Below are 27,356 nucleotides of genomic sequence, written 5' to 3'. Positions count from 1 at the left end.
ATAATTCGAGAATAAGGCAGAAGTTATTTCTCCACACCATGTGTCAATCATAAGCTCCTACCATTAGAGTCACATTGCCATTCCTCTCTAACCTATTCATTGTTTAGTGGCATAACCTTTAAACGTTTTCCTGGTCAACTTGTGACCTTAAGCCTACATTTTTTTTAAATATATTGAGTGATAATTCACTTTTTAAAATAATTCCTATCATTGGCAGATCATTTTGCGTATTTTAATCTGTAGACTTAAAGCTGCAATATGTCACTTTTTGGGCGACCGGACCAAATTCACATAGAAATGTGTGTTATAGATCTGTCATTCTCATTGAAAGCAACCAGGAAATGGCGTAGCGATTTCTGCATTGTGCATCTTTAATATAAGTAATCTGTTCAAGATATTGTACCTTAATAGTTGTATTAAGGTAAGATATCAATAAAATTATATTGAAATAAGAGAAATTACTTGTATTAGGTTTTTCGGCGGTTAAAATAAGCAAAATTGTCTGCCAATGTAGTCAGATAATGCTGCTTGCTACAAAAAACTATTTAAAAAAACTAATTTTAAGTGAATTATCACTCAATATAAGATATTTAGGCTTGCTTTGATTTCACACTGCGAGCTCCAGGTCTTTATCTTCCAAGGTGTTTATTACTTGGTTAATGTTTAGTCAGAGGCTTTGTGGCCCCGAGGATGCAGCAAGGACATCTGAGACATACAGGGTTCTGAGAGTGGTTGGTAGAACCGCTGGTTCAGCCAATGGCTGAGTCCCAGGCAGAGCCCAGCATAGGGGCCAGGAGGATATAAAGCCAGGGTGGCAGAGCCAACCTCAGCCTCAGCCTATATGACAGGTCTATAGGTCAGCTCTGGACCTACACAAGGATTTAACTAAACAGAATCAGATGAGCCAACACTAGTCTGTCATACCAGCGCTCCAAACCCATAGCTGCCGATTGCTTCTGATACTTAGACAGTCTCTAGGCCCTGACCAGAGGACTGAAGGACCTCAGTATTCCTTTTCTGTAGTGTTTGACCTGTAGAAGCCAGTAGGTGTGAGGAGCCTGTATTTACAGCCAGTCTGATGGAGAATGATGCCTATGACAGGATCGGGGACGAACCCCCTAACTACGAGGAGACGTCTTTCTCCGGTGGTACCACCTCTAACGGTAATGGGACCGGTAACGGAGAGCACCGGGCCGTCCGTCCGTCCGTGGTCAGTGCGTTTGGTCATGACACGCTGGACCGCGTGCCCAACATCGACTTCTACCGGAATGCTGGGAGTGTGAGCGGTAACCGTGCGGTCCGACCGTCCCTGCAGGAGCTCCACGATGTCTTCCAGAAGGTCAGTGTGTGTGTGTCCTCCTCACCTCTACAACCCCCTCTACACACATCTGTATATAGACCTGTCTCTGTACATCAGTATATCACAACTGTCTATAGACCTGTCTCTGTACATCAGTATATCACATCAGTATATAGACCTGTCTCTGTACATCAGTATATCACAACTGTCTATAGACCTGTCTCTGTACATCAGTATATCACAACTGTCTATAGACCTGTCTCTGTACATCAGTATATAGACCTGTCTCTGTACATCAGTATATCACAACTGTCTATAGACCTGTCTCTGTACATCAGTATATCACAACTGTCTATAGACCTGTCTCTGTACATCAGTATATCACAACTGTCTATAGACCTGTCTCTGTACATCAGTATATCACAACTGTCTATAGACCTGTCTCTGTACATCAGTATATCACAACTGTCTATAGACCTGTCTCTGTACATCAGTATATCACAACTGTCTATAGACCTGTCTCTGTACATCAGTATATCACAACTGTCTATAGACCTGTCTCTGTACATCAGTATATAGACCTGTCTCTGTACATCAGTATATCACAACTGTATATAGACCTGTCTCTGTACATCAGTATATCACAACTGTCTATAGACCTGTCTCTGTACATCAGTATATAGACCTGTCTCTGTACATCAGTACATCACAACTGTCTATAGACCAGTCTCTGTACATCAGTATATAGACCTGTCTCTGTACATCAGTACATCACAACTGTCTATAGACCTGTCTCTGTACATCAGTATATAGACCTGTCTCTGTACATCAGTATATAGACCTGTCTATGTACATCAGTACATCACAACTGTCTATAGACCTGTCTCTGTACAGCAGTATATCACAACTGTCTATAGACCTGTCTCTGTACATCAGTATATAGACCTGTCTCTGTACATCAGTATATCACAACTGTCTATAGACCTGTCTCTGTACATCAGTATATCACAACTGTCTATAGACCTGTCTCTGTACATCAGTATATCACAACTGTCTATAGACCTGTCTCTGTACATCAGTATATCACAACTGTCTATAGACCTGTCTCTGTACATCAGTATATAGACCTGTCTCTGTACATCAGTATATCACAACTGTCTATAGACCTGTCTCTGTACATCAGTATATCACAACTGTCTATAGACCTGTCTCTGTACATCAGTATATCACAACTGTCTATAGACCTGTCTCTGTACATCAGTATATCACAACTGTCTATAGACCTGTCTCTGTACATCAGTATATCACAACTGTCTATAGACCTGTCTCTGTACATCAGTATATCACAACTGTCTATAGACCTGTCTCTGTACATCAGTATATCACAACTGTCTATAGACCTGTCTCTGTACATCAGTATATAGACCTGTCTCTGTACATCAGTATATCACAACTGTATATAGACCTGTCTCTGTACATCAGTATATAGACCTGTCTCTGTACATCAGTATATAGACCTGTCTATGTACATCAGTACATCACAACTGTCTATAGACCTGTCTCTGTACATCAGTATATCACAACTGTCTATAGACCTGTCTCTGTACATCAGTATATAGACCTGTCTCTGTACATCAGTATATCACAACTGTCTATAGACCTGTCTCTGTACATCAGTATATAGACCTGTCTCTGTACATCAGTACATCACAACTGTCTATAGACCTGTCTCTGTACATCAGTATATAGACCTGTCTCTGTACATCAGTATATCCAGGGTTTAAACAAGCCCTGTTGAGCTATGATGCTCCCGAGTGGCGCAGCGGTCTAAGGCACTGCATCTCAGTGCTAGAGGCATCACTACAGACCCTGGTTCGATCCCGGACTGTATCACCATGATCGGGAGTCCCATAGGGCGGCACACAACTAGTGCAGCGTCGTCCGGTTTAGGGGAGGGTTTGGCCGGGGTAGGCCATAATTGTAAAATAAGAACTTGTTCTTAACTGACTTGCCTAGTTAAATGAAGGTTAAATAAAAATGTTTTCTAAAATAAAGATATTTGTGACTGACTTTTACCCGTGTGATTTGCTGTTGCTATCGAACCCATTCTAAAGGGAAGGTTTAACAGAGCAAATTAAATGTGACCGTACTTTATCACTCATATGTCATCAATTATGCTATTTTTAGCCATATATAGAATTTTTAAAGTCATCAACAGCTATTGTTTCAATTCAACCCAGGATTTAACTAAAAATAGACAATAGGATTTCCAGTGAGAGTGATATTGAATTATGTTTGATTGTCAACGCAACCTAATATCAACATTTGAAGGAAATGTATCTTCTGCTTGGATAGTTCCATCTGTACCACTGACTTAGTCTGGCTTTAATTCCAGTTTGTTTTCAAATTAGTCATTGTTGGATAAATAAATGTTGGATTCACGTCTCCATCTCAATCCTAAATCTAAGTTCAACAACAGGACTAAATCACATTCAACTTGATTTAACTGCATTTAAAGTTTCATTTGCCTTTAATTCAGTGGCACAGATGGATGAATGCAAGCAGAAGATAAATCTCCTTCAAATGTTGATATTTGGTTGCGTTACAACCAAACACAATTCAAGATCACTTTTGAAATACAATAAACAGCCTGTTAACAAGTGAACAAATGATATGATGGATCCACATCTCCAACTCAGACACAAATAAAAGTTAAAGAATGGGATTAAGACCGTTGACAGATAGAACTATCCAAGCAGTAGATACATCTCCTTTAAATGTTCATAGTTGGTTGCCTTGTCAACCAAACACAATTCAATTGTAATACAGTAAATAGGCTATTTTACAAACTAATGAAACATTCACCCTTAAAATTAGCAACACATCCATGGTCACAGCTTGAGGTTACTGTAACTATAAATGTCTTCTTCCATCATCATATAAAGCGTGCATGTTGAAGATAGCATGCAGAGGTATTCACAGGTCTGTGGAGATCTTCACAATTGCTGTAATAATCTGCCCAGAATCTCGAATGGCATTGATCATTGCACCATGTGCTTTAATGTAATCTCAACTGTAATCCAGGTCATTTGGTTCTGCTATTAGATAAAGGACAGTAATAAGTAACACATAAATAAATCAACCAAATATCTGACATTGTTTTCCCATTTGAACTTTTGCTGTGACTTTAAATGGTTAAAAGCACAGTGATATACATTTGGGTGATAACTAAACCAAATATCTGACATTGTTTTCCCATTTGAATTTGGTTGTGCTGTTAGATGGTTGAAAGCACAGTGATATACATTTGGGTGATAACTAAACCAAATATCTGACATTGTTTTCCCATTTGAACTTTTGCTGTGACTTTAAATGGTTAAAAGCACAGTGATATATATTTGGGTGATAACTAAACCAAATATCTGACATTGTTTTTTCATTTGAATTTGGTTGTGCTGTTAGATGGTTGAAAGCACAGTGATATACATTGGAAATTCAACTAACTTTCGGCTCTCTTTTTGAGTGGGTGCATATAGGTTGTAATCTCATTGATCAAGGTCTCAACCAAATATTTCCCAATTATCCACGTTGAAATGAGGTGGAGTGTGCAGTGGGTTGGCCTTGGATTGGTCAACTCATTCCTCTTAAAGCATTTATAGACCTACTGTGTCCTGAAAGAGAACAACATGAACTCTCTGGAGGAAAGAACATATGTTTTACAGTCTCAGAGAGGAAGATAAGATAGAGAGAGGAGAGAGAGATAAATGGAGTTTATAGTCCTTTAATCATTCATTTAACTGGAAACATTCCTGCCACTTTCATTAACCGCAGTTCAACCATCTTTCACACCCTATAAACCTACTGCCAACACTGGGACTGAACAGTCGTCAAAGACAGAGATAAGAATAGATCTACACAATGGTTGACATACTGACAGGCTAAAGTGTTATATAGATTTTTAACACTTTTGGGTGACAGACAGTTCTTCAAGGACAAGCACACAGTATAATAATATAATATAAGCACATAGTATAATATAATATAATTCTCCAAACACGTATTCATGTTCATCAGAATCAAACTGCACGACTCTCTCTCTCACACACACACACACTCAGGAACAAGAGCACTGCGTCTTGTTTGATTGATTTAGAAAGAGAACATTTCAACAGGGTTCTACCCTCATAGAGACGTACCTATCCAACAGGAGGCCCAGAATTCTAACATCAAGTTACTGCACTGCTAACTCTCTCTGATTTCCTAAAGACAAAACTAATCTAAACGTCCTCTAGAGTTTCAACAAATTCCTTCTTCCTCTACCAGCCGTATTCTTTATCTTCCTCCAGGTAGACTGGAGTGATACGTGCCCCTGACAAGTCTTTTCCTCTCCTATTTTCTCTCTCTAGAATGGAAGGATCTCAGTGACGACCACGGTGGAGGACAGAGAGGGGAGCGATGGGACGCCGTCGGACGATGTGGAGTCTGTCATTCCCTGGACAACAAAGATGGAACCGTGAGGTTCGGCTGGATAAAGGGAGTCCTGGTTAGTAGAGATGGGTTACTGTCATGAGAACTTTGTAAACTGAACGTCACTTAAACTGAACTGCACTTAAATGACTCTGTCTATTGCTAAGAATGTGTAAGGTTCTTATTGAAATGAAATATACAGAGGCCAGTTTACAATAGTCAGTAAGGTTTATATACGAGAACGCTGCTGTACATATACAAAGACATTCCTTTTATAACTTTCTCTTACCCTACACACATACATACCAACATAGGGATTTTCTCATGAGTCTCACCACAGTTTATTACCACTCAGCTGACAGTTCCAGGCTCCCCCAGATACAAGAGCTCTGGAGGGGCCCTCCCTGTCCTACCTTATCTCCCTAGAGTTTTCTTTCTTCCTAGGTCTATGCCACATAACCCCTTCCTAATGAACAAACATTATTTAACATTACTAGAAAGACAGGGTAGAATTCTGTTAGTTATAATTCTACCTTAAATGTATACATCATTTAGTCATTATTCATAATAAATCCCATAACAGTTACATTGGACAGGGTTAGGAGGGTCCTGGGGAGTGGAGATGGGTTACATTGGACAGGGTTAGTGAGGGTCCTGGTTAGTAGACATGGGTTACATTGGACAGGGTTAGTGAGGGTCCTGGGGAGTGGAGATGGGTTACATTGGACAGGGTTAGTGAGGGTCCTGGGGAGTGGAGATGGGTTACATTGGACAGGGTTAGGAGGGTCCTGGGGAGTGGAGATGGTGGAGATGGGTTACATTGGACAGGGTTAGGAGGGTCCTGGGGAGTGGAGATGGGTTACATTGGTCAGGGTTAGGAGGGTCCTGGGGAGTGGAGATGGGTTACATTGGACAGGGTTAGTGAGGGTCCTGGTTAGTAGACATGGGTTACATTGGACAGGGTTAGTGAGGGTCCTGGGGAGTGGAGATGGGTTACATTGGACAGGGTTAGGAGGGTCCTGGTTAGTAGACATGGGTTACATTGGACAGGGTTAGTGAGGGTCCTGGGGAGTGGAGATGGGTTATTTTGGGCAGGGTTAGTGAGGGTCCTGGTTAGTAGACATGGGTTACATTGGACAGGGTTAGGAGGGTTCTGGGGAGTGGAGATGGGTTATTTTGGGGCAAGGTTAGGAGGGTCCTGGGGAGTGGAGATGGGGTGTATTGGGCAGGGTTAGGAGAGTCCTGGGAGTAGTGATGGGTTATATTGGGGCAGGGTTTGGAGGGTCCTGGGTAGTGGACATGGGTTATATTGGGGCAGGGTTGGGAGGGTCCTGGGGAGTGGAGATGGGTTGTATTGGGGCAGGATTAGGATGGTTCTTAATGGGGTCCTGGTGTGGGCAGTTGGTTATGGGAACTGGCCTGTCCTAATGGGAACCTGGTGAGGGCAGTTTGTTATGGGGACTGGCCTAATGGGATCCTGGTGAGGGCAGTTGGTTATGGGGACTGACCAAATGAGATCCTGGTGAGGGCAGTTGGTTATTGGGACTGTCCTAATGGGATCCTGGTGAGGGCAGTTGGTTATGGGGACTGGCTTGTCCTAATGGGATCCTGGTGAGAGCAGTTGGTTATGGGGACTGGCTTGTCCTAATGGGATCCTGGTGAGGACAGTCGGTTATGGGGACTGGCTTGTCCTAATGGGATCCTGGTGAGGGCAGTTGGTTATGGGGACTGGCTTGTCCTAATGGGATCCTGGTGAGAGCATCTGGTTATGGGGACTGGCTTGTCCTAATGGGATCCTGGTGAGGACAGTTGGTTATGAGGACTGGCTTGTCCTAATGGGATCCTGGTGAGGGCAGTTGGTTATGGGGACTGGCTTGTCCTAATGGGATCCTGGTGAGGGCAGTTGATTATGGGGACTGTCCTAATGGGAACCTGGTGAGGGCAGTTTGTTATGGGGACTGTCCTAATGGGAACCTGGTGAGGGCAGTTTGTTATGGGGACTGGCCTAATGGGAACCTGGTGAGGGCAGTTTGTTATGGGGACTGGCCTAATGGGATCCTGGTGAGGGCAGTTGGTTACGGGGACTGGTCTTAGAGAGTGTTGCTGGATATTGAGCAGGGTGAATGGGGAGTCCTGGTCTGTGTGGTCAGGTTTTGGGAACTTCTTCTACTGGGGGACACCCTGCCACTCCTGAGCTGTATATCACAACCCAGCATCAATGAGTTAACCTGCATACTTCAGTGATACCCTGACAGGTCACATGATCTGTTTGGAAGCCTCAGACACAGACACTGACACGGCGATAAAGAGATTCAGATAGTCATTCTGTCATAACCCGGTCTCTATCTAACCAAACTACCATCTGACTGGAAGCGAAGAGACAAGGTCAAATTGATCCTGCCCTGTGAGTAACTCAGGGCTAACCCCAGTCTCTACCTAACCTAGCCTCTCTCCTACTCTCTGTCTCTCGCCTCCTCTGTCTCCTCCTCTCTCTCCTCCCCTCGCTCTCCTCCTGTCTCTCCTCCTCTGTCTCCCCCTGTCTCTCTCCTACTCTCTGTCTCTCTCCTCCCCTCTTTCCTCCTCTCTCTCGTCCTCTGTCTCCTCCTGTCTCTCTCCTCTCTCTCCTCCGTCTTCTCCTGTCTCTCTCCTCCCCTCGCTCTCCTCCTGTCTCTCCTCCCCTCGCTGTTCTCCTGTCTCTCCTCTCTCTCCTCCTCTCTCTCCTCTGTCTCCTCCCCTCTCTCCTCCCCTCGCTCTCCTCCTGTCTCTCCTCCTCTCTCCTCTCTCTCTCCTCCTCCCCTCACTCTCCACCTGTCTCTCCTCCTGTCTCTCCTCTCTCCTCCTGTCTCTCCTCTCTCTCCTCTGTCTCCCCTCTCTCTCCTCCTCTCCCCTCCGCTCTCTCCTCCTGTCTCTCCTCTGTCTCCTCCTGTCTCTCTCCTTCTCTCTCTCCTCCCCTCGCTCTCCTCCTGTCTCTCCTCCTGTCTCTCCTCCCCTCCCGTCTCTCCTCCTGTCTCTCCTCCCCTCGCTCTCCTCCTGTCTCTCCTCCTCTCGCTCTCCTCCTGTCTCTCCTCCTGTCTTTCCTACTCTCTAGGTGAGATGTATGTTGAACATCTGGGGTGTGATGCTGTTCATCCGTCTGTCCTGGGTGTTTGGACAGGCCGGCTGGGGTAAGTACAACACAGAGTAATAAATAATTGCACCACAAACTATCAGAAAAAAAGAGTGCTATGTAGCACATTTGTTCCTGTAGGACAACAGGCTCCTTTTCAGGTCAGATAGAAGAACCCTTTAGGTTTCCAAAAAGAACCAGGTTACAAAACAATCATCTGGATTCCAAATAGATAAAGGTTGGTATTGGGAACCAGAAAGAGTTCTACCTTATCTTAAATTCAGAGGGTTCCCCAATACTCCCCTACAGAAGTGGTATTTAAAGTTGGGGTCACGATGGGGTAACTGCAGTGGGGTCGCCAAAATGTTTTTAAAAATCACATTTTAAACGATGAGGAGTACAGATTATTACTGTATTACTGTATACAATATACAAACGTTTTGAGAAAGATCATTTGAAAGCTACAATTTTATTGAGAAAATTTATTTATTGGTTTCTTTTCATGTTGATAAAAATTAATATGCAATGAACATTTTAAGGTTGTGTCTTTAGATTTGGTTTGGGGTCGCAAGAAATTATTGGGGGGAAAATGGGGTCCCCAGACATTCTGGTGGAAAAAATTGGCTTCCCACTGAAAACGTTTGAATACCACTGACCTACTGGAACATTCTTTGTTTCTGAGAGTGTAGACATGCAAACATATGTACAACACAAAAACACAACCAGTCAGCTCCCAGTGTCCTTCACTCTGAGGTCAAAGCAAAGGAAGTAGCTTGAATGTACCAGGTGTGTGTGCGTGTGTGTGTGTGTGTGTGTGTGTGTTTCTCAGGGGTGAGGACCTCTTTATGGAGCATAACTAATGTATTTCAGAGGGTTATCAGTGAAGCCTTCTTCTTCACTCTGAAATACATTAGTTATGCTCCATAAAGAGGTCCTCACCCCTGAGAAACACACACACACACACACACACACACACACACACACACACACACACACACACACACACACACACACACACACACACACACACACACACACACACACACACACACACACACACACACACACACACACACACACACACCTGGTACATTCAAGCTACTTCCTTTGCTTTGACCTCAGAGTGAAGGACACTGGGAGCTGACTGGTTGTCTTTTTGTGTTGTATATATTTTCTGAAATACATTAGATATCAGAGTAAACCGCCTGCTGGAACTAACAGCCTACAGTCCTGAGAATGGACCATTTCAGATGCACAGAAGGCTTCACTGTGTTTCTCAAGGTGTTAGAGGTGACTGGAGGGGACAGAAGGCTTCACTGACAAGGTGTTAGAGGTGACTGGAGGGGACAGAAGGCTTCACTGTGTTTCTCAAGGTGTTAGAGGTGACTGGAGGGGGCAGAAGGCTTCACTGTGTTTGTCAAGGTGTTAGAGGTGACTGGAGGGGACAGCAGGTGTGGTCAGGTGTTAGAAAGAGAAGTTTATCAGCTGATTTACTTAACAAAAGGCACATCTCAATAGGTGGTCCAGGTATCCTTATGATATGGCACAAGTGGGGATTGGCCTTTCCTCTTCTGTTCTCTAATGCTCCTCAAGCAAGGGAGGAGGCCGATGACATCACAACTTCCCATCAGACCAACTCCTTGACGTTTGCAGTTGTGTGTTTTACCCTTTACTGTATTCATATCACTTTCAACAGTAAAAGTTCCAAAATTGCTGGAGGACCATCTTTAAGAAGAAAAGAAAGTCATTTCAGTGTGGAATTCAAACTTTCCAAAACATTGTATGTCTTCACATGTAGACAGACTGTAAATGGCCTGAGCAGGGGTGAGTTGGATGAACAGGTATTTTGTGTTTTAGGTCTGGGCATTGTGGTCATTGCTCTGAGCTGTGTGGTGACCACCGTCACAGGTCTCTCCATGTCTGCTATCTGCACCAATGGAGTGGTACGAGGAGGTGAGTCAACCAAATCAAATCAAATGTTATTTGTCACATGCGCCGAATACAACAGGTGTCAGTAGACCTTACAGTGAAATGCTTACTTACAAGTCCTTAACCAACAATGTTTTGAGAAAAATAAGTGCTAAGTTAAAAAAAACATAGAAGAAGAAAAGGAAAGGAAAATAGAAAAATAACAAATAATTAAAGAGCAGCAGTAAAATAACAGTAGCGAGGCTTTATACAGGCAATCAACACATTATAAACATGACACAATGTTGAAAAAACAAGGAAAGCTCGAAGGTTGTTCTCAATGACTGTCCACTGTATGTACAAGTAGAGGAATGTTATTATCCCTGCTCCCTACCTGCTCTGTGTCCACTGTATGTACAAGTAGAGGAATGCTATTATCCCTGCTCCCTACCTGCTCTGTGTCCACTGTATGTACAAGTAGAGGAATGTTATTATCCCTGCTCCCTACCTGCTCTGTGTCCACTGTATGTACAAGTATAGGAATGTTATTATCCCTGCTCCCTACCTGCTCTGTGTCCACTGTATGTACAAGTAGAGGAATGTTATTATCCCTGCTCCCTACCTGCTCTGTGTCCACTGTATGTACAAGTAGAGGAATGTTATTATCCCTGCTCCCTACCTGCTCTGTGTCCACTGTATGTACAAGTATAGGAATGTTATTATCCCTGCTCCCTACCTGCTCTGTGTCCACTGTATGTACAAGTAGAGGAATGTTATTATCCCTGCTCCCTACCTGCTCTGTGTCCACTGTATGTACAAGTAGAGGAATGTTATTATCCCTGCTCCCTACCTGCTCTGTGTCCACTGTATGTACAAGTAGAGGAATGTTATTATCCCTGCTCCCTACCTGCTCTGTGTCCACTGTATGTACAAGTATAGGAATGTTATTATCCCTGCTCCCTACCTGCTCTGTGTCCACTCTATGTACAAGTATAGGAATGTTATTATCCCTGCTCCCTACCTGCTCTGTGTCCACTGTATGTACAAGTAGAGGAATGTTATTATCCCTGCTCCCTACCTGCTCTGTGTCCACTGTATGTACAAGTAGAGGAATGTTATTATCCCTGCTCCCTACCTGCTCTGTGTCCACTGTATGTACAAGTATAGGAATGTTATTATCCCTGCTCCCTACCTGCTCTGTGTCCACTGTATGTACAAGTAGAGGAATGTTATTATCCCTGCTCCCTACCTGCTCTGTGTCCACTGTATGTACAAGTAGAGGAATGTTATTATCCCTGCTCCCTACCTGCTCTGTGTCCACTGTATGTACAAGTAGAGGAATGTTATTATCCCTGCTCCCTACCTGCTCTGTGTCCACTGTATGTACAAGTAGAGGAATGTTATTATCCCTGCTCCCTACCTGCTCTGTGTCCACTGTATGCACAAGTATAGGAATGTTATTACTGATTGGTTTCCAGGAGGGGCGTACTACCTGATATCACGTAGTCTGGGACCAGAGTTTGGCGGTTCCATTGGTCTCATCTTCGCCTTCGCTAACGCTGTTGCCGTGGCGATGTACGTGGTGGGCTTCGCAGAGACTGTGGTTGACCTACTCAAGGTACGTAGCATCTGTGTGTGTGTGTGTGTGTGTGTGTGTGTGTGTGTGTGTGTGTGTGTGTGTGTGTGTGTGTGTGTGTGTGTGTGTGTGTGTGTGTGTGTGTGTGTGTGTGTCAGATCACTGACTGTGGTCCCTCTCTCCCTCTCCCCTCCTTCCCTCTCCTCTACAGGAAAATGATGCCATTATGATAGATGAGCTGAATGACATCAGGATCATCGGCTGTATCTCGGTGGTACTGCTGCTGGGGATCTCAGTGGCCGGGATGGAGTGGGAGGCCAAGGTGAGATACTACACTATGCTACATTACATTATACTACACATTATACTACATTAAACTACAGTACACTACATTATACAACACTACGCTACATTATACTACATTATACTAGACTATGATACATCACATTATACTACACTACACTACAATAAACAACACTACTCTACATTATACAACACTACATTATACAACACTATGCTACATTATACAACATTATACTACACTACATTATACAACACTACGCTACTCTACGCTACATTACATTATACTACTCTACTCTATGCTACATTACATTATACTACTCTACTCTATGCTACATTACATTATACGACTCTACTCTACATTACACTACATTACACTACTCTACTCTATGCTACATTACATTATACTACTCTACACTACATTATACTACTCTACATTACATTATACTACTCTACTCTATATTACATTATACTAGTCTACATTTCATTATACTACTCTACTCTACATTACATTATACTACTCTAATCTACGCTACATTACACTACTCTACATTACATTATACTACTCTACTCTACATTACATTATACTACTCTACACTACATTATACTACTCTACATTACATTATACTACTCTACTCTACATTACATTATACTACTCTACTCTACATTACACTACTCTACATTACATTATACTACTCTACTCTACATTACATTATACTACTCTACTCTACGCTACATTACATTATACTACTCTACACTACATTACATTATACTACTACTCTACTCTATATTACATTATACTAGTCTACATTACATTATACTACTCTACTCTATATTACATTATACTAGTCTACATTTCATTAAACTACTCTACTCTACATTACATTATACTACTCTACGCTACGCTACTCTACAATACATTATCTACATTACATTATACTACTCTACTCTACGCTACGCTACTCTACAATACATTACATTATACTACTCTACATTACATTATACTACTCTACTCTACTCTACAATACATTACATTATACTACTCTACTCTACGCTACTCTACAATACATTACATTATACTACTCTACATTACATTATACTACTCCACGATACATTACATTATACTACTCTACTCTACATTACATTATGCTACTCTACGATACATTACATTATCTACATTACATTATACTACTCTACATTACATTATACTACACTACATTACATTACATTATACTACTCTACGCTACATTACATTACATTATAGTACTCTACACTACACTACATTATACTACACTACATTACATTATACTACTCTACTCTACATTACATTATACTACTCTCCACTACACTACATTACATTATACTACTCTACTCTACATTACATTAAACTACTCTCCACTACACTACATTATACTACTCTACGCTACATTACATTACATTATACTACTCTCCACTACACTACATTTTACTACTCTACTCTACGCTACATTACATTATACTACTCTACGCTACGCTACTCTACATTATCTACATTACATTACATTATACTACTCTACGCTACTCTACATTACACTACATTACATTATACTACTCTACGCTACATTACATTATACTACTCTATGCTACATTACATTATACTCTACTCTACGCTACGCTACTCTACATTATCTACATTACATTACTCTACATTACATTATACTACTCTACATTACATTATACTACTCTACGCTACATTACACTACTCTACATTACACTACTCTACGCTACATTACATTACACTATTCTACATTATACTATATTATGCTACTCTACATTATATTATACTACTCTACATTACATTATACTACTCTACGCTACATTACACTACTCTACGCTACATTACATTACACTATTCTACGCTACATTACACTATTCTACGCTACATTATACTATATTATGCTACTCTACATTATATTATACTACTCTACATTACATTATACTACATTGCTCCACTACATTATACTACATTATACTACATTACGCTACACAACATTATACCACATTATACCACACTACATAGTACTACACTATACTGTGCTACATTCCACTACATTATACTACGCTACACTACATTATACTATGCTACACTACGCTACACTATTCTACATTATACTACACTACATTATACTACACTAAGCTACACTACATTATACTACACTACATTATAATATACCACACTACATTATACTATGCTATACTGCATTATACTACACTACATTATACTACAATACATTATACTACGCTACATTATAATACGCTACATTATAATACACTACTCAACGCTACATTATACTACACAGCATGATATAATACACAACACATACACTACACTACATTATGCTACTCTCACTACGCTACACTGCACTTCACTGTACAGCTAGAGACAGATCCACATACAGTGTGGTTCAAATCCCCATGTTTCCAGTAGAAAATTAATCAACTGATATCAACTTGACATCTTTCAATTGCATGTCTGATATTGACCGTAATATCAGTATGTGTTCAATTCCTCATCACAGTCGGTTTCTCCTCTTCAGCTGTTGGAGAGGAATGGTGTGACCTTGTAACTGTCCTCTAGTTTCATAACTTTGTAACCCAGACTAACCTGTTGATCCTGTCTCTTCAGGCCCAGATCGGTTTGCTGATCATCCTCCTGATAGCCATCGTCAACGTCTTCGTAGGAACTGGCATCCCAGCCTCCACCGACAAGAAGTCCAAAGGATTCTTTAACTATGACGGTAAGGCAACAGAGGTTTCCTTCACATAGATAGAGGAATTCATCAAACACATAACCTTTATAATGCTCACATTTATAATCAAGCTATATTAGTTTCATGAGGAGAGCCCTGAGTTTGTCCTGCTCAGGTCACATGGTCAGGAGGAGAACATGTATTTTTCTATACTCTGTCAAATGACACACAGAGACGCATCACCAGTTTGACACGGAGACACCCTTCTCATCCACATCTATTCTCTTCTCCTTCTCCCCCACAGCCAAAATATTTATGGAGAACTTACCGCCTGACTTCCGAGATGGAGAGACGTTCTTCTCTGTGTTCGCCATCTTCTTCCCTGCTGCCACGGGTATCCTGGCCGGAGCTAACATCTCTGGAGACCTGAAGGTATGAAGGGCAAAAAAATCCTCTGCCTGACCACACAGATCTCAGTTCACATACGACTCCAGAGAGATGTGTTCTTGTAGTCATGTTTCTTAACATTATATTATGACATTTCAGATTTAGATATGATTATTTTCACGAAGTAGTTTGTTGCTTTATAAGTAGCTTTATAAACTACTGTATATTTCTCTTTAGGGTAGCTTTATAAACTACTGTATATTTATCTTTAGGGTAGCTTTACTGCAGCACAACCTCTTCCTGTGTGAAGTCATTGGTAGCTGAGAGAGAGAGAGAGAGAGAAAATACTCTTTATTCTGTCTGTGAACAGGCACCTTCACTTTAAACAGCAGAGAATGATGATCCCATAGACCCAAACCACTGTTTCCTCCAGCTATCACTTCTGCTGTTTATCTCTGGTTCTACTGCAGGATGCCCAGGATGCTCTCCCTAAAGGAACCCTGCTGGCCATCCTCATCACTGGAGTCACATACCTGGGAGTCGCCCTCTGTGTCTGTAAGGATGCACGCGCGCACGAGAACGCACACACAAACGCACACACGAAACCCTCCCTAAATGTTGTGTCTGTTGTGTTTTCGGATTGATCAGCTGCCACGGTGGTGCGTGATGCAACAGGAAACATCAACGACACCATTGCCACAGGGATGGACATGTTCTGTAACGGTACCAACACTGCTGCCTGTGAGCAGGGATGGAACTTCTCCTCCTGTGATGTCAGCAGCTGCAAGTTTGGCTCCATGAACAACTTCCAGGTACAACAACAACAACAATGTAACAGCAATCAAACAACACAGTTACACATTCAGTACAACAACACAAAAATGGAACACTCACTACAACACAACAAAATAACCAGACACACACACACAGTCCAGTGAAACTAAACAGCCCCTGTGTCTCCTCCTCCCCAGGTGATGACCATGGTGTCAGGGTTCGGTCCTCTCATCACAGCAGGAACCTTCTCTGCCACCCTCTCCTCCGCCCTCGCCTCCCTCGTCAGCGCACCCAAAGTCTTCCAGGTCAGTCCCACTACTACCTGTCTGCTCACTTGATCCTCATTCCTCAGCTCTGAGGGTTCCAGGTACTACTACAAGGTCTATGATGAGTGAAACAGAGCCCCTCTCTTTTTCATGTTCCTTCTAGCCAGATGACAACAATTGTCAAACTATGTTACAATCAGCTAACTCCCACTCCTCCCTCCTCTCTCTCTTCCTCCTCCCCCACCTCTTCATCCACCCTTCTCTTCCTGCTCCTCCTCACCCCCCTCTTCCTCTTCTCACCCCCCTCTTCCTCCTCTCAGGCTCTGTGTAAAGATAACATCTACACTGCACTGAAGTTCTTCGCCAAGGGACACGGCAAGAACAACGAGCCAATCAGAGGCTACGTTCTGACTTTCATCATCGCTGTCGCCTTCATAATCATCGGTGAGTGAGATCCTTACACACATTTAAGATAAACCACAGTCGCCAATTAATTTAATATTGGTAATGTCACAAACAACTCAAATGAATCTGTTGTGTGTGTGTGTCTCTCTCTCTCTCTCTCTGTGTTTGTGTGTCTCTCTCTGTGTGTGTGTGTGTGTGTGTGTGTGTGTGTCTCTCTCTCCCTGTGTGTGTGTGTGTCTCTCTCTCCCCTGTGTGTGTGTGTGTGTGTGTGTGTGTCTCTCTCCCTGTGTGTGTGTGTGTGTGTGTGTGTCCTCTCTCCCTGTGTGTGTGTGTGTGTGTGTCTCTCTCTCCCTGTGTGTGTGTGTGTGTGTGTGTGTGTCTCTCTCTCTCTGTGTGTGTGTGTAGCCGATCTGAACGTCATTGCGCCCATCATCTCCAACTTCTTCCTGGCATCGTACGCCCTCATCAACTTTTCCTGCTTCCACGCTTCATACGCTAAGTCCCCAGGTACTTTCTCTCTCTCTCTCTCTTTTCTTTAGCTCTCTCTCTCTGTAACTCTCCAACTGTTGTCTCCTGTGATCTCTCCCCCCTGTGTAGGCTGGAGGCCAGCATACAGGTACTACAACATGTGGTTGTCTCTGTTTGGAGCGGTGCTCTGCTGTGGTGTGATGTTTGTCATCAACTGGTGGGCTGCTCTCCTCACCTACGCAATCGAGATCTTCCTATATGTCTACGTCACTGTCAAGAAGCCAAGTGAGACACAGACATTGATTTGCATCAAGCTGACATTAGAATACATATGAACCAGTCACACACAAAGAACCAGTGTACATTACCACATGGGAAGCCTGGGCTGGCCAAAAGTAATACTATGATAAAGGAATGAGTACATAGGGATGACATAAGATGTACATAGCTACTACATATGACATACGTAGCATCTCTAAGTTCAGTGTTAACATCAGTGTGTTCTGCTGTCCTCAGATGTGAACTGGGGCTCGTCCACTCAGGCCGTGACGTTTGTCAGCGCGGTCAACAACACTCTGTCACTGACCGGAATAGAGGACCATGTTAAGAACTTCCGGTAAGAGCCAACAGAATCCACTGGTATTACACCTCTTACTATGCTGATGGATGGCGAGTGGAGGAAAACCTACTCTGTTCATGGTTAGAGGTGAAATTAAAAGAAGGGGACAGGTACAATACTGCTCTGCATTCTAACCTGAAAGTGTAGAATGTTAAGAAGACTAATGTGATTTAGATAACTGACTGTTATCCCCCCTCCTCAGACCTCAGTGTATGGTGCTGACAGGAGCACCTAAGAACAGACCGGCACTCCTGGACCTGGCTCATTGTTTCACTAAGAACTACGGACTCTGTCTCACATGTGAAGTCTTTGTGGTAAGAGGACAGACATTTTATTGAAGTCACCAAGTTCTTCATCCTTCAATTCCTCCTTCACACACAGCGCTATGAGATAATATAATATCCCTTCCTATCTCTCCCCAGGGCCCCAGAACAGAGACATTGAGATAATATAATATCCCCTCCTATCTCTCCCCAGGGCCCCAGAACAGAGACATTGAGATAATATAATATCCCCTCCTATCTCTCCCCAGGGCCCCAGAACAGAGACATTGAGATAATATAATATCCCCTCCTATCTCTCCCCAGGGCCCCAGAACAGAGACATTGAGATAATATAATATCCCTTCCTATCTCTCCCCAGGGCCCCAGAACAGAGACATTGAGATAATATAATATCCCCTCCTATCTCTCCCCAGGGCCCCAGAACAGAGACATTGAGATAATATAATATCCCCTCCTATCTCTCCCCAGGGCCCCAGAGACATTGAGATATATGATATCCCCTCCTATAATAGATAATATAATATCCCCTCCTATCTCTCCCCAGGGCCCCAGAACAGAGACATTGAGATAATATAATATCAGATGGGCCCCAGAACAGAGACATTGAGATAATATAAATATAATATCCCCTCCTATCTCTCCCCAGGGCCCGAGAACAGAGACATTGACAGATGTGAACGCTGGAATGGAGAAGAACCAGATGTGGCTGAATAAGAAGAAGAAAAAGCCTTCTATGCTGCAGTGGCCTGTGACTCCTTCAGACAGGGAACTGAGAACCTCATGCAGGTACACCTCCACGTCTACTACCTGGACATATAATCACCTCTAATAGATAGACATATATGGGGTACACCTGGGGTACGACTCTGTGGTAGTTAATGACAGCTGCAGGAACCGACACATGGATTCATCATTTATAATAGATACACACACACACACACACACACTTTGTTAGGAAGGCTTTCTATACTACTTGTATTATTGCCTCTTACATGAGTACAATGAATCAATTCATGGAGATATCAAGCCTAATGGTTCATCATTAAGAGTCTATTGACACATGTCCATCAATCTAAGCAACATTATAAAAAAATCCCTATCAAAATCCATCAGTTTAAGCTAGAGATATGAGTTTCTGCATGGGCTGTTCTCACTCCACCGCAGGCCTGTCACCCTTCCGCATCTGTGGTGGAAGGTGACCGAGCTACAGTGGTGTTTGTCAGACCATGAGACATCCCCAAAATCGGTCTTCTCATGAAAAATTCTGTAGGGTCCGAAGAGCCAACAAACTATGGAAAAGGGAGACTCTCACAAACACGATGATGTTCTCAGTTTTGCTCTACGACTCCCACATGTGTCACGGGACTCGTCTAAAGGTAACCCATACAAATGGATAGAAGCATGGAGTTAAATATGTGTCCAAAGATATAGTCCTAGATATAGGACAGACAATTCAAAACCTTTTTAGAATATGTCTAATATCTCCTAGATATAGGACAGGCAATTCAAAACCTTTTTAGAATATGTCTAATATCTCCTAGATATAGGACAGGCAATTCAAAACCTTTTTAGAATATGTCTAATATCTCCTAGATATAGGACAGACAATTCAAAACCTTTTTAGAATATGTCTAATATCTCCTAGATATAGGACAGGCAATTCAAAACCTTTTTAGAATATGTCTAATATCTCCTAGATATAGGACAGACAATTCAAAACCTTTTTAGAATATGTCTAATATCTCCTAGATATAGGACAGACAATTCAAAACCTTTTTAGAATATGTCTAATATCTCCTAGATATAGGACAGACAATTCAAAACCTTTTTAGAATATGTCTAATATCTCCTAGATATAGGACAGACAATTCAAAACATTTTTAGAATATGTCTAATATCTCCTAGATATAGGACAGACAATTCAAAACCTTTTTAGAATATGTCTAATATCTCCTAGATATAGGACAGACCATTCAAAACATTTTTAGAATATGTCTAATATCTCCTAGATATAGGACAGACAATTCAAAACCTTTTTAGAATATGTCTAATATCTCCTAGATATAGGACAGACCATTCAAAACCTTTTTAGAATATGTCTAATATCTCCTAGATATAGGACAGACAATTCAAAACCTTTTTAGAATATGTCTAATATCTCCTAGATATAGGACAGACCATTCAAAACCTTTTTAGAATATGTCTAATATCTCCTAGATATAGGACAGGCAATTCAAAACCTTTTTAGAATATGTCTAATATCTCCTAGATATAGGACAGACCATTCAAAACCTTTTTAGAATATGTCTAATATCTCCTAGATATAGGACAGGCAATTCAAAACCTTTTTAGAATATGTCTAATATCTCCTAGATATAGGACAGACCATTCAAAACCTTTTTAGAATATGTCTAATATCTCCTAGATATAGGACAGGCAATTCAAAACCTTTTTAGAATATGTCTAATATCTCCTAGATATAGGACAGACCATTCAAAACATTTTTAGAATATGTCTAATATCTCCTAGATATAGGACAGGCAATTCAAAACCTTTTTAGAATATGTCTAATATCTCCTAGATATAGGACAGACCATTCAAAACCTTTTTAGAATATGTCTAATATCTCCTAGATATAGGACAGACAATTCAAAACCTTTTTAGAATATGTCTAATATCTCCTAGATATAGGACAGACAATTCAAAACCTTTTTAGAATATGTCTAATATCTCCTAGATATAGGACAGACAATTCAAAACATTATTCCTTGTGATTTTTTTAAATGTATTTTTTGCCATTTATAAATGTGTTATTCAATGCTCCTAGATATAGGACAGACAATTCAAAACATTATTCCTTGTGATTTTTTTAAATGTATTTTTTGCCATTTATAAATGTGTTATTCAATGCGTTTCTATGGGCTATTAGTAAACGCCAAATTCAATATTTTATCTGATCATGTTTAACTTCTACTTTGAGGTTAAAACTGTTTTCTATATAATATGACTATTCAGCTGTTACCATGACAACAACATGTCATGGTTCAAAGTTAACTAAACAATAGGACAGGTTAGGTTGGTTGTCTAACATTTTGGGATGAAAGTTACTTCATTAACACACATGTAAGCCTCAACAGGCTATGCTAGCTGAGATGAGTGCTAAAGCATAAGAAACAAGAGCAGCGTAACAGCAGCAGAGTAGCAGCAGCAGGGTAGCAGCAGCAGGGTAGCAGCAGCATAACGGCAGCAGCGTAGTAGCAGCAGCGTAGTAGCAGCAGCGTAGCAGCAGCAGCGTAACAGCAGCAGCGTAACAGCAGCAGCGTAGTAGCAGCAGCAGCAGCGTGGCAGCAGCGTAGCAGCAGCAGCGTAGCAGCAGCAGCGTAACAGCAGCAGCAGCGTAGCAGCAGCAGCGTAACAGCAGCAGCAGTAACAGCAGCAGCAACAGGGCAGCAGCAGCAACAGCAGCAGCGTAGTAGCAGCAGCAGCGTAGCAGCAGCAGCGTAGCAGCAGCAGCGTAACAGCAGCAGCGTAGCGTAACAGCAGCAGCGTAGCAGCAGCAGCGTAACAGCAGCAGCGTAGCAGCAGCGTAGCAGCAGCAGCAGCGTGGCAGCAGCAGCAGCGTAACAGCAGCAGCGTAGCAGCAGCAGCGTAGCAGCAGCAGCGTAACAGCAGCAGCAGCAGCGCGTAACAGCAGCAGCGTAACAGCAGCAGCGCGTAACAGCAGCAGCGTAAGCAGCAGCGTAGCAGCAGCGTAGCAGCAGCGCGTAACAGCAGCAGCGTAGCAGCAGCGTAGCAGCAGCAGCGTAACAGCAGCAGCGTAACAGCAGCAGCAGCAGCAGCGTAACAGCAGCAGCGTAGCAGCAGCAGCGTAGCAGCAGCAGCGTAGTAGCAGCAGCAGCAGCAGCAGCAGCAGCAGCGTAACAGCAGCAGCGTAGCAGCAGCAGCGTAGCAGCAGCAGCGTAACAGCAGCAGCGTAGCAGCAGCAGCGTAGCAGCAGCAGCGTAACAGCAGCAGCGTAACAGCAGCAGCGTAACAGCAGCAGCGTAACAGCAGCAGCGGCGTAACAGCAGCAGCGTAGCAGCAGCAGCGTAAGCAGCAGCAGCGTAACAGCAGCAGCGTAACAGCAGCAGCGTAGTAGCAGCAGCGTAACAGCAGCAGCGTAGCAGCAGCAGCGTAACAGCAGCAGCGTAGCAGCAGCGTAGCAGCAGCAGCATAGCAGCAGCAGCGTAACAGCAGCAGCGTAGCAGCCAGCAGTGCAGCGTAGCAGCAGCAGCGCGTGGCAGCAGCAGCGTAGCAGCAGCAGCGCAGTAGCAGCAGCAGCAGCAGCGCAACAGCAGCAGCGTAACAGCAGCAGCGTAGCAGCAGCAGCGTAGCAGCAGCAGCGCGCAACAGCAGCAGCGTAACAGCAGCAGCAGCGTAACAGCAGCAGCGTAGTGTAACAGCAGCAGCAGCAGCAGCGTAGTAGCAGCAGCGTAGCAGCAGCAGCGTAACAGCAGCAACAGCGTAGTAGCAGCAGCGCAGCAGCAGCAGCGTAACAGCAGCAGCGTAACAGCAGCAGCGTAGCAGCAGCAGCGTAACAGCAGCAGCGCAGCAGCAGCAGCGTAACAGCAGCAGCGTAACAGCAGCAGCAGCAGCGAGCAGCAGCAGCGTAACAGCAGCAGCGTAGCAGCAGCGTAACAGCAGCAGCAGCAGCAACAGCAGCAGCGTAGCAGCAGCGTAAGCAGCAGCAGCAGCGTAACAGCAGCAGCGTAACAGCAGCAGCGTAGTGGCAGCAGCAGCGTAGCAGCAGCAGTAGTAGCAGCAGCAGCAGCAGCGTAGCAGCAGCAGCGTAACAGCAGCAGCAGCAGTGTAACAGCAGCAGCGTAACAGCAGCAGCAGCAGCGTAGCAGCAGCAGCGTAACAGCAGCAGCGTAACAGCAGCAGCGTAGCAGCAGCAGCGCAGCAGCAGCGTAACAGCAGCAGCGTAACAGCAGCAGCGCGTAACAGCAGCAGCGTAACAGTAAGCAGCAGCAGCGCAGCGTAACAGCAGCAGCGTAGCAGCAGCAGCGTAGTAGCAGCAGCGTAGCAGCAGCAGCAGCGTAGCAGCAGCGTGCAGCAGCAGCGTAACAGCAGCAGCAGCAGCAGCGTAGCAGCAGCAGCGTAGCAGCAGCAGCGTAACAGCAGCAGCAGCGTAGCAGCAGCAGCGTGGTAGCAGCAGCGTAACAGCAGCAGCGTGCAGCAGCAGCAGCAGCGTAGCAGCAGCGTAGCAGCAGCAGTGCGCAGCAGCAGCGTAGCAGCAGCAGTGTAACAGCAGCAGTGTAGCAGCAGCAGCGTAACAGCAGCAGCGTAACAGCAGCAGCGTAAGCAGCAGTGTAGCAGCGCAGCGTAGCAGCAGCAGCGTAACAGCAGCAGCGTAACAGCAGCAGCGTAACAGCAGCAGCGTAACAGCAGCAGCGTAACAGCAGCAGCGTAGCAGCAGCAGCGTAACAGCAGTAGCGTAACAGCAGTCTTGACTAGTTTTACACAGCATTTCTACCTCCCTTCAGTCCAGCCTAGCTCAGCCCAGACAGAACTGGTGTCTTAGTTAATGAGGTAGGAAGAGGAGAAGTTAGAGTTATGGTCCATTTATGGTTGTCTTTATCACATTGGAACGGAGATAAGACTGTGTAGCGTGGTGTGGGTGGTCAAGAGGAGTGCTAGCTTTAAAGAGAAGCCAGATTGAACAGAACTATAGTCTATCAGTGATTAACACAATGAGATCCTGCAGACAAATACAGTGCCTTCGGAAAGTATTCAGACCCCTTGACTATTTCTATATTTTGTTACGTTACAGCTTTATTCTAAAATGGATTCAATTGTTTTTCCCCTCGTCAATCTAGACACAATACCCAATAATGACAAAGCAAAACAGGTTTTTAGAAATGTTTGCTAATTTATTAAAAATAAACTGAAATATTACATTTAGATAAGTAAATGTAATATTTACTCAGTACTTTGTTGAAGCACCTTTGGCAGCGATTACAGCATCGAGTCTTCTTGGGTATGACGCTACAAGCTTGGCACATCTGTATTAGGGGAGTTTCTCACACTCTTCTCTGCAGATCCTCTCAAGCTCTGCCAGGTTGGATGGGAATGTCGCTGCACAGCTATTTTCAGGTATCCCCAGAGATGTTTGATCGGGTTCAAGTCCGGGCACTGGTTGGGCCACTTAAGGACCTTCAGAGACTTGTCCCAAATCCACTCCTGCGTTGTCTGGGCTGTGTGCTTAGGGTTGTTGTCCTGTTAGAAGGTGAACCTTGGCCTCACTCTGAGGTCCTGAGCACTCAGGAGCAGGTTTTCATCAAGGATTTCTCTACTTTGCTCCGCCCGTTCATCTTTCCCTCGATCCTGACCAGTCTCCCAGTCCCTGCCGCTGAAAAACATCCCCACAGCATGATGCTGCCACCACTGTGCTTCACTGTAGAGATGGTGCCAGGTTTTCTCCAGACGCGACACTTGGCATTCAGGCCAAAGAGTTCAATCTTGGTTTCATCAGAACAGAGAATCTTGTTTCTCATCAGAGTCCTTTAGGTGCTTTTTTTGCAAACTCCAAGTGGGCTGTCATGTGCCTTTTACTGAGGAGTGGCTTCCGTCTGGTCATGCTACCATAAAGGCCTGATTGGTGGAGTTCTGCAGAGATGGTTGTCCCTCTGGAAGGTTCTCCCATCTCCACAGAGGAACTCTAGAGCTCTGGCAGAGTGACCATCGGGTTCTTGGTCACCTCCTGACCAAGGCCCTTCTCCCCGATTGATCAGTTTGGCCGGGTGGACAGCTTTAGGAAGAGTGTTGGTGGTTCCAAACTTCTTCCATTTAAAAATTATGGAGGCCACTGTTTTCTTGGGGACCTTCAATGCTGCAGAAATGTTGGTAACCTTCCCCAGATCTGTGCCTCGACACAATCCTGTCTCGGAGGTCTACTGACATTTCCTTCGACCTCATGGCTTGTTTTTTTCTCTGACATGCTCTGTCAACTGTGGGACCTTATATAGACAGGTGTGTGCCTTTCCAAGTCATGTCCAATCAATTGAATTTACCACAGGTGGACTCCAATCAAGTTGTAAAAGCATCTCACGGATGATCAATGGAAACAGGATGCACCTGAGCTCAATTTCCAGTCTCATAGCAAAGCGTCTGAATACTTATGTAAATAAGGTATTTCAGTTTTTTACATTTTAATACATTCGCAAATGTTTCTAAAAACCTGTTTTCGCTCTGTCATTATGGGGAATTCTGTGTAGATTGCTGAGGATTTTTTATTTATTTAATCCATTTTAGAATAAGGCTGTAACGTAACAAAATGAGGAAAAAGTCGAGGGGTCGGAATCATTTCCGAAGGCAGTGTACCTCTTCAGAGATCATGGAGGTTAATTAATCATGCTGTGAAACTAAGAACTTTATAGTGTTGTTTACTAGGCTATTCTCAACTTCTGTGTTTTGGAATGTACTTTTCATTAATAAAATACTATTTTTGTTGGAAAGTGGAAACACTTCATTTTTATGGAAGAAGATTTCAAACCTTTCTGAGTGGAATGCGGTCTTGGAGTCAAATACATATCATGTCAAATACTTCCAAACGCGACCTTGATTTAAGTTGACCAGCATGCAGGGTTGGTGAAGTTTGCAGTTTGGAGATGATTCCAATGGTTTTATTGTACCAGGCAGGAAAACTATAAGTGTTTTCCATGTTTTTGTCCCAGGTCTGCTTGAATGCAGGTAGTGTAAGTCTTTCAGGATCAGCCTGTGTGGTATAACCTGTTGTCATTCTCTGTCCTATAGGCATCAGGTCTGGGTCGTCTGAAACCCAACATTCTGATGATGGGCTTCAAGAAGGACTGGAGGACAGCAGACACAGCTGGCGTACAGAGCTATGTAGGAGTACTGCAGTAAGTCACACTCATACACTGAGTGGATGGAACACCTGCTCTTTCCATGACAGACTGACCAGGTGAATCCAGGAGAAAGCTATGATCTCTTATTGATGTCACCTTTTAAATCCACTTCAATCAGTGACGATGAAGAGGAGGAGACGGGTTAAAGAAGGATTTTTAAGCATTGCGACAATTGAGACATGGATTGTATATGTGTGGCATTCAGAGGGAGAATGGGCGAGACATCTTGTAGAGTCCATGCCCCGATGAATTGAGGCTGTTCTGAGGGCAAAGGGGGAGGAGGGTGCAACTCAATGTTAGGAAGAACACACAAAATAAGCAAGATAAGTGCTAACTGTGTGTTATTAAAGTGTATGTCCTGTGCCGGGTGTGTGTTTTTAGCGATGCATTTGACTTTGAGTACGGAACCGTGGTACTAAGGATGAACCAGGGACTGGACATCTCACACATCATAAAGGCTCAGGGTGAGTACACGCACGCACGCACGTGCGCACACACACACACACACACACACAAAAAAATGTATAAAACAGAAGCAGTCAGAATACTCCAGCCTCGGGGCCTGTGATGTAATTAGAGCTGTTGTATAGATATAGTACTGGTTAAAGTACACCCACTTTGTCAGAAAAACACCAGTCATATCCTCATGGTTTGTTGTGTGGCTGTTTCCATATAACAACCCCAATCATACAATGACTATTGATAACATTGACAACATTGATCGAGTTGATAAGGAGAGCTCTTTGGTCCATAGATCAGAGGCAGTAGATGAAGGTCACATCTAATCAGCTCCTAACAATAACATCTACTGAATAAACTGTTACCAACAGAGCCACTGCAGGGCTATGGGCCCTCGTCAG

General features: G+C 43.5%; 1 protein-coding gene and 1 long non-coding RNA gene across 4 annotated transcripts in view; one reads left to right on the top strand and one right to left on the bottom strand.

Annotated features, from left to right (window-relative positions):
- Window positions 1-1,039: 1,039 nt before the first annotated feature.
- LOC127918384 (solute carrier family 12 member 1-like) overlaps window positions 1,040-27,356 on the top strand; it is a 34,690-nt gene continuing 8,373 nt past the window's right edge. Inside the window, 21 exon segments of the mRNA XM_052501659.1 lie at window positions 1,040-1,339; window positions 5,707-5,793; window positions 5,796-5,843; window positions 8,856-8,931; window positions 10,731-10,826; window positions 12,260-12,399; window positions 12,569-12,679; window positions 15,323-15,434; window positions 15,691-15,818; window positions 16,244-16,328; window positions 16,422-16,585; window positions 16,745-16,852; window positions 17,134-17,257; window positions 17,624-17,725; window positions 17,816-17,971; window positions 18,203-18,302; window positions 18,508-18,619; window positions 19,236-19,308; window positions 19,311-19,375; window positions 26,384-26,490; window positions 26,878-26,960. Coding sequence (XP_052357619.1) covers window positions 1,079-1,339; window positions 5,707-5,793; window positions 5,796-5,843; window positions 8,856-8,931; window positions 10,731-10,826; window positions 12,260-12,399; window positions 12,569-12,679; window positions 15,323-15,434; window positions 15,691-15,818; window positions 16,244-16,328; window positions 16,422-16,585; window positions 16,745-16,852; window positions 17,134-17,257; window positions 17,624-17,725; window positions 17,816-17,971; window positions 18,203-18,302; window positions 18,508-18,619; window positions 19,236-19,308; window positions 19,311-19,375; window positions 26,384-26,490; window positions 26,878-26,960 — 2,338 coding nt within the window. The 5' untranslated portion in view covers window positions 1,040-1,078.
- LOC127918385 (uncharacterized) lies at window positions 10,834-12,246 on the bottom strand. 3 transcript variants are annotated; one of them, XR_008099793.1, is made up of 4 exons: window positions 11,803-12,245; window positions 11,461-11,745; window positions 11,233-11,346; window positions 10,834-11,175 (listed from the first exon to the last, which is right to left on the bottom strand). It is a non-coding gene; the product is annotated as an uncharacterized LOC127918385 (long non-coding RNA). The 3 variants fall into 3 exon arrangements; XR_008099791.1 differs by lacking the exon at window positions 10,834-11,175 and having other exon boundaries at window positions 11,184-11,745; window positions 11,860-11,916; window positions 11,974-12,246; XR_008099792.1 differs by lacking the exon at window positions 10,834-11,175 and having other exon boundaries at window positions 11,184-11,745; window positions 11,803-11,916; window positions 12,031-12,246.

The sequence above is a fragment of the Oncorhynchus keta genome, unplaced genomic scaffold (genome assembly GCF_023373465.1).
Source record: "Oncorhynchus keta strain PuntledgeMale-10-30-2019 unplaced genomic scaffold, Oket_V2 Un_contig_14101_pilon_pilon, whole genome shotgun sequence".
Taxonomy (NCBI): domain Eukaryota; kingdom Metazoa; phylum Chordata; class Actinopteri; order Salmoniformes; family Salmonidae; genus Oncorhynchus; species Oncorhynchus keta.
The sequence above is the reverse complement of the archived record's forward strand: the minus strand, read 5'-3'. Positions and strand labels throughout refer to the sequence as shown.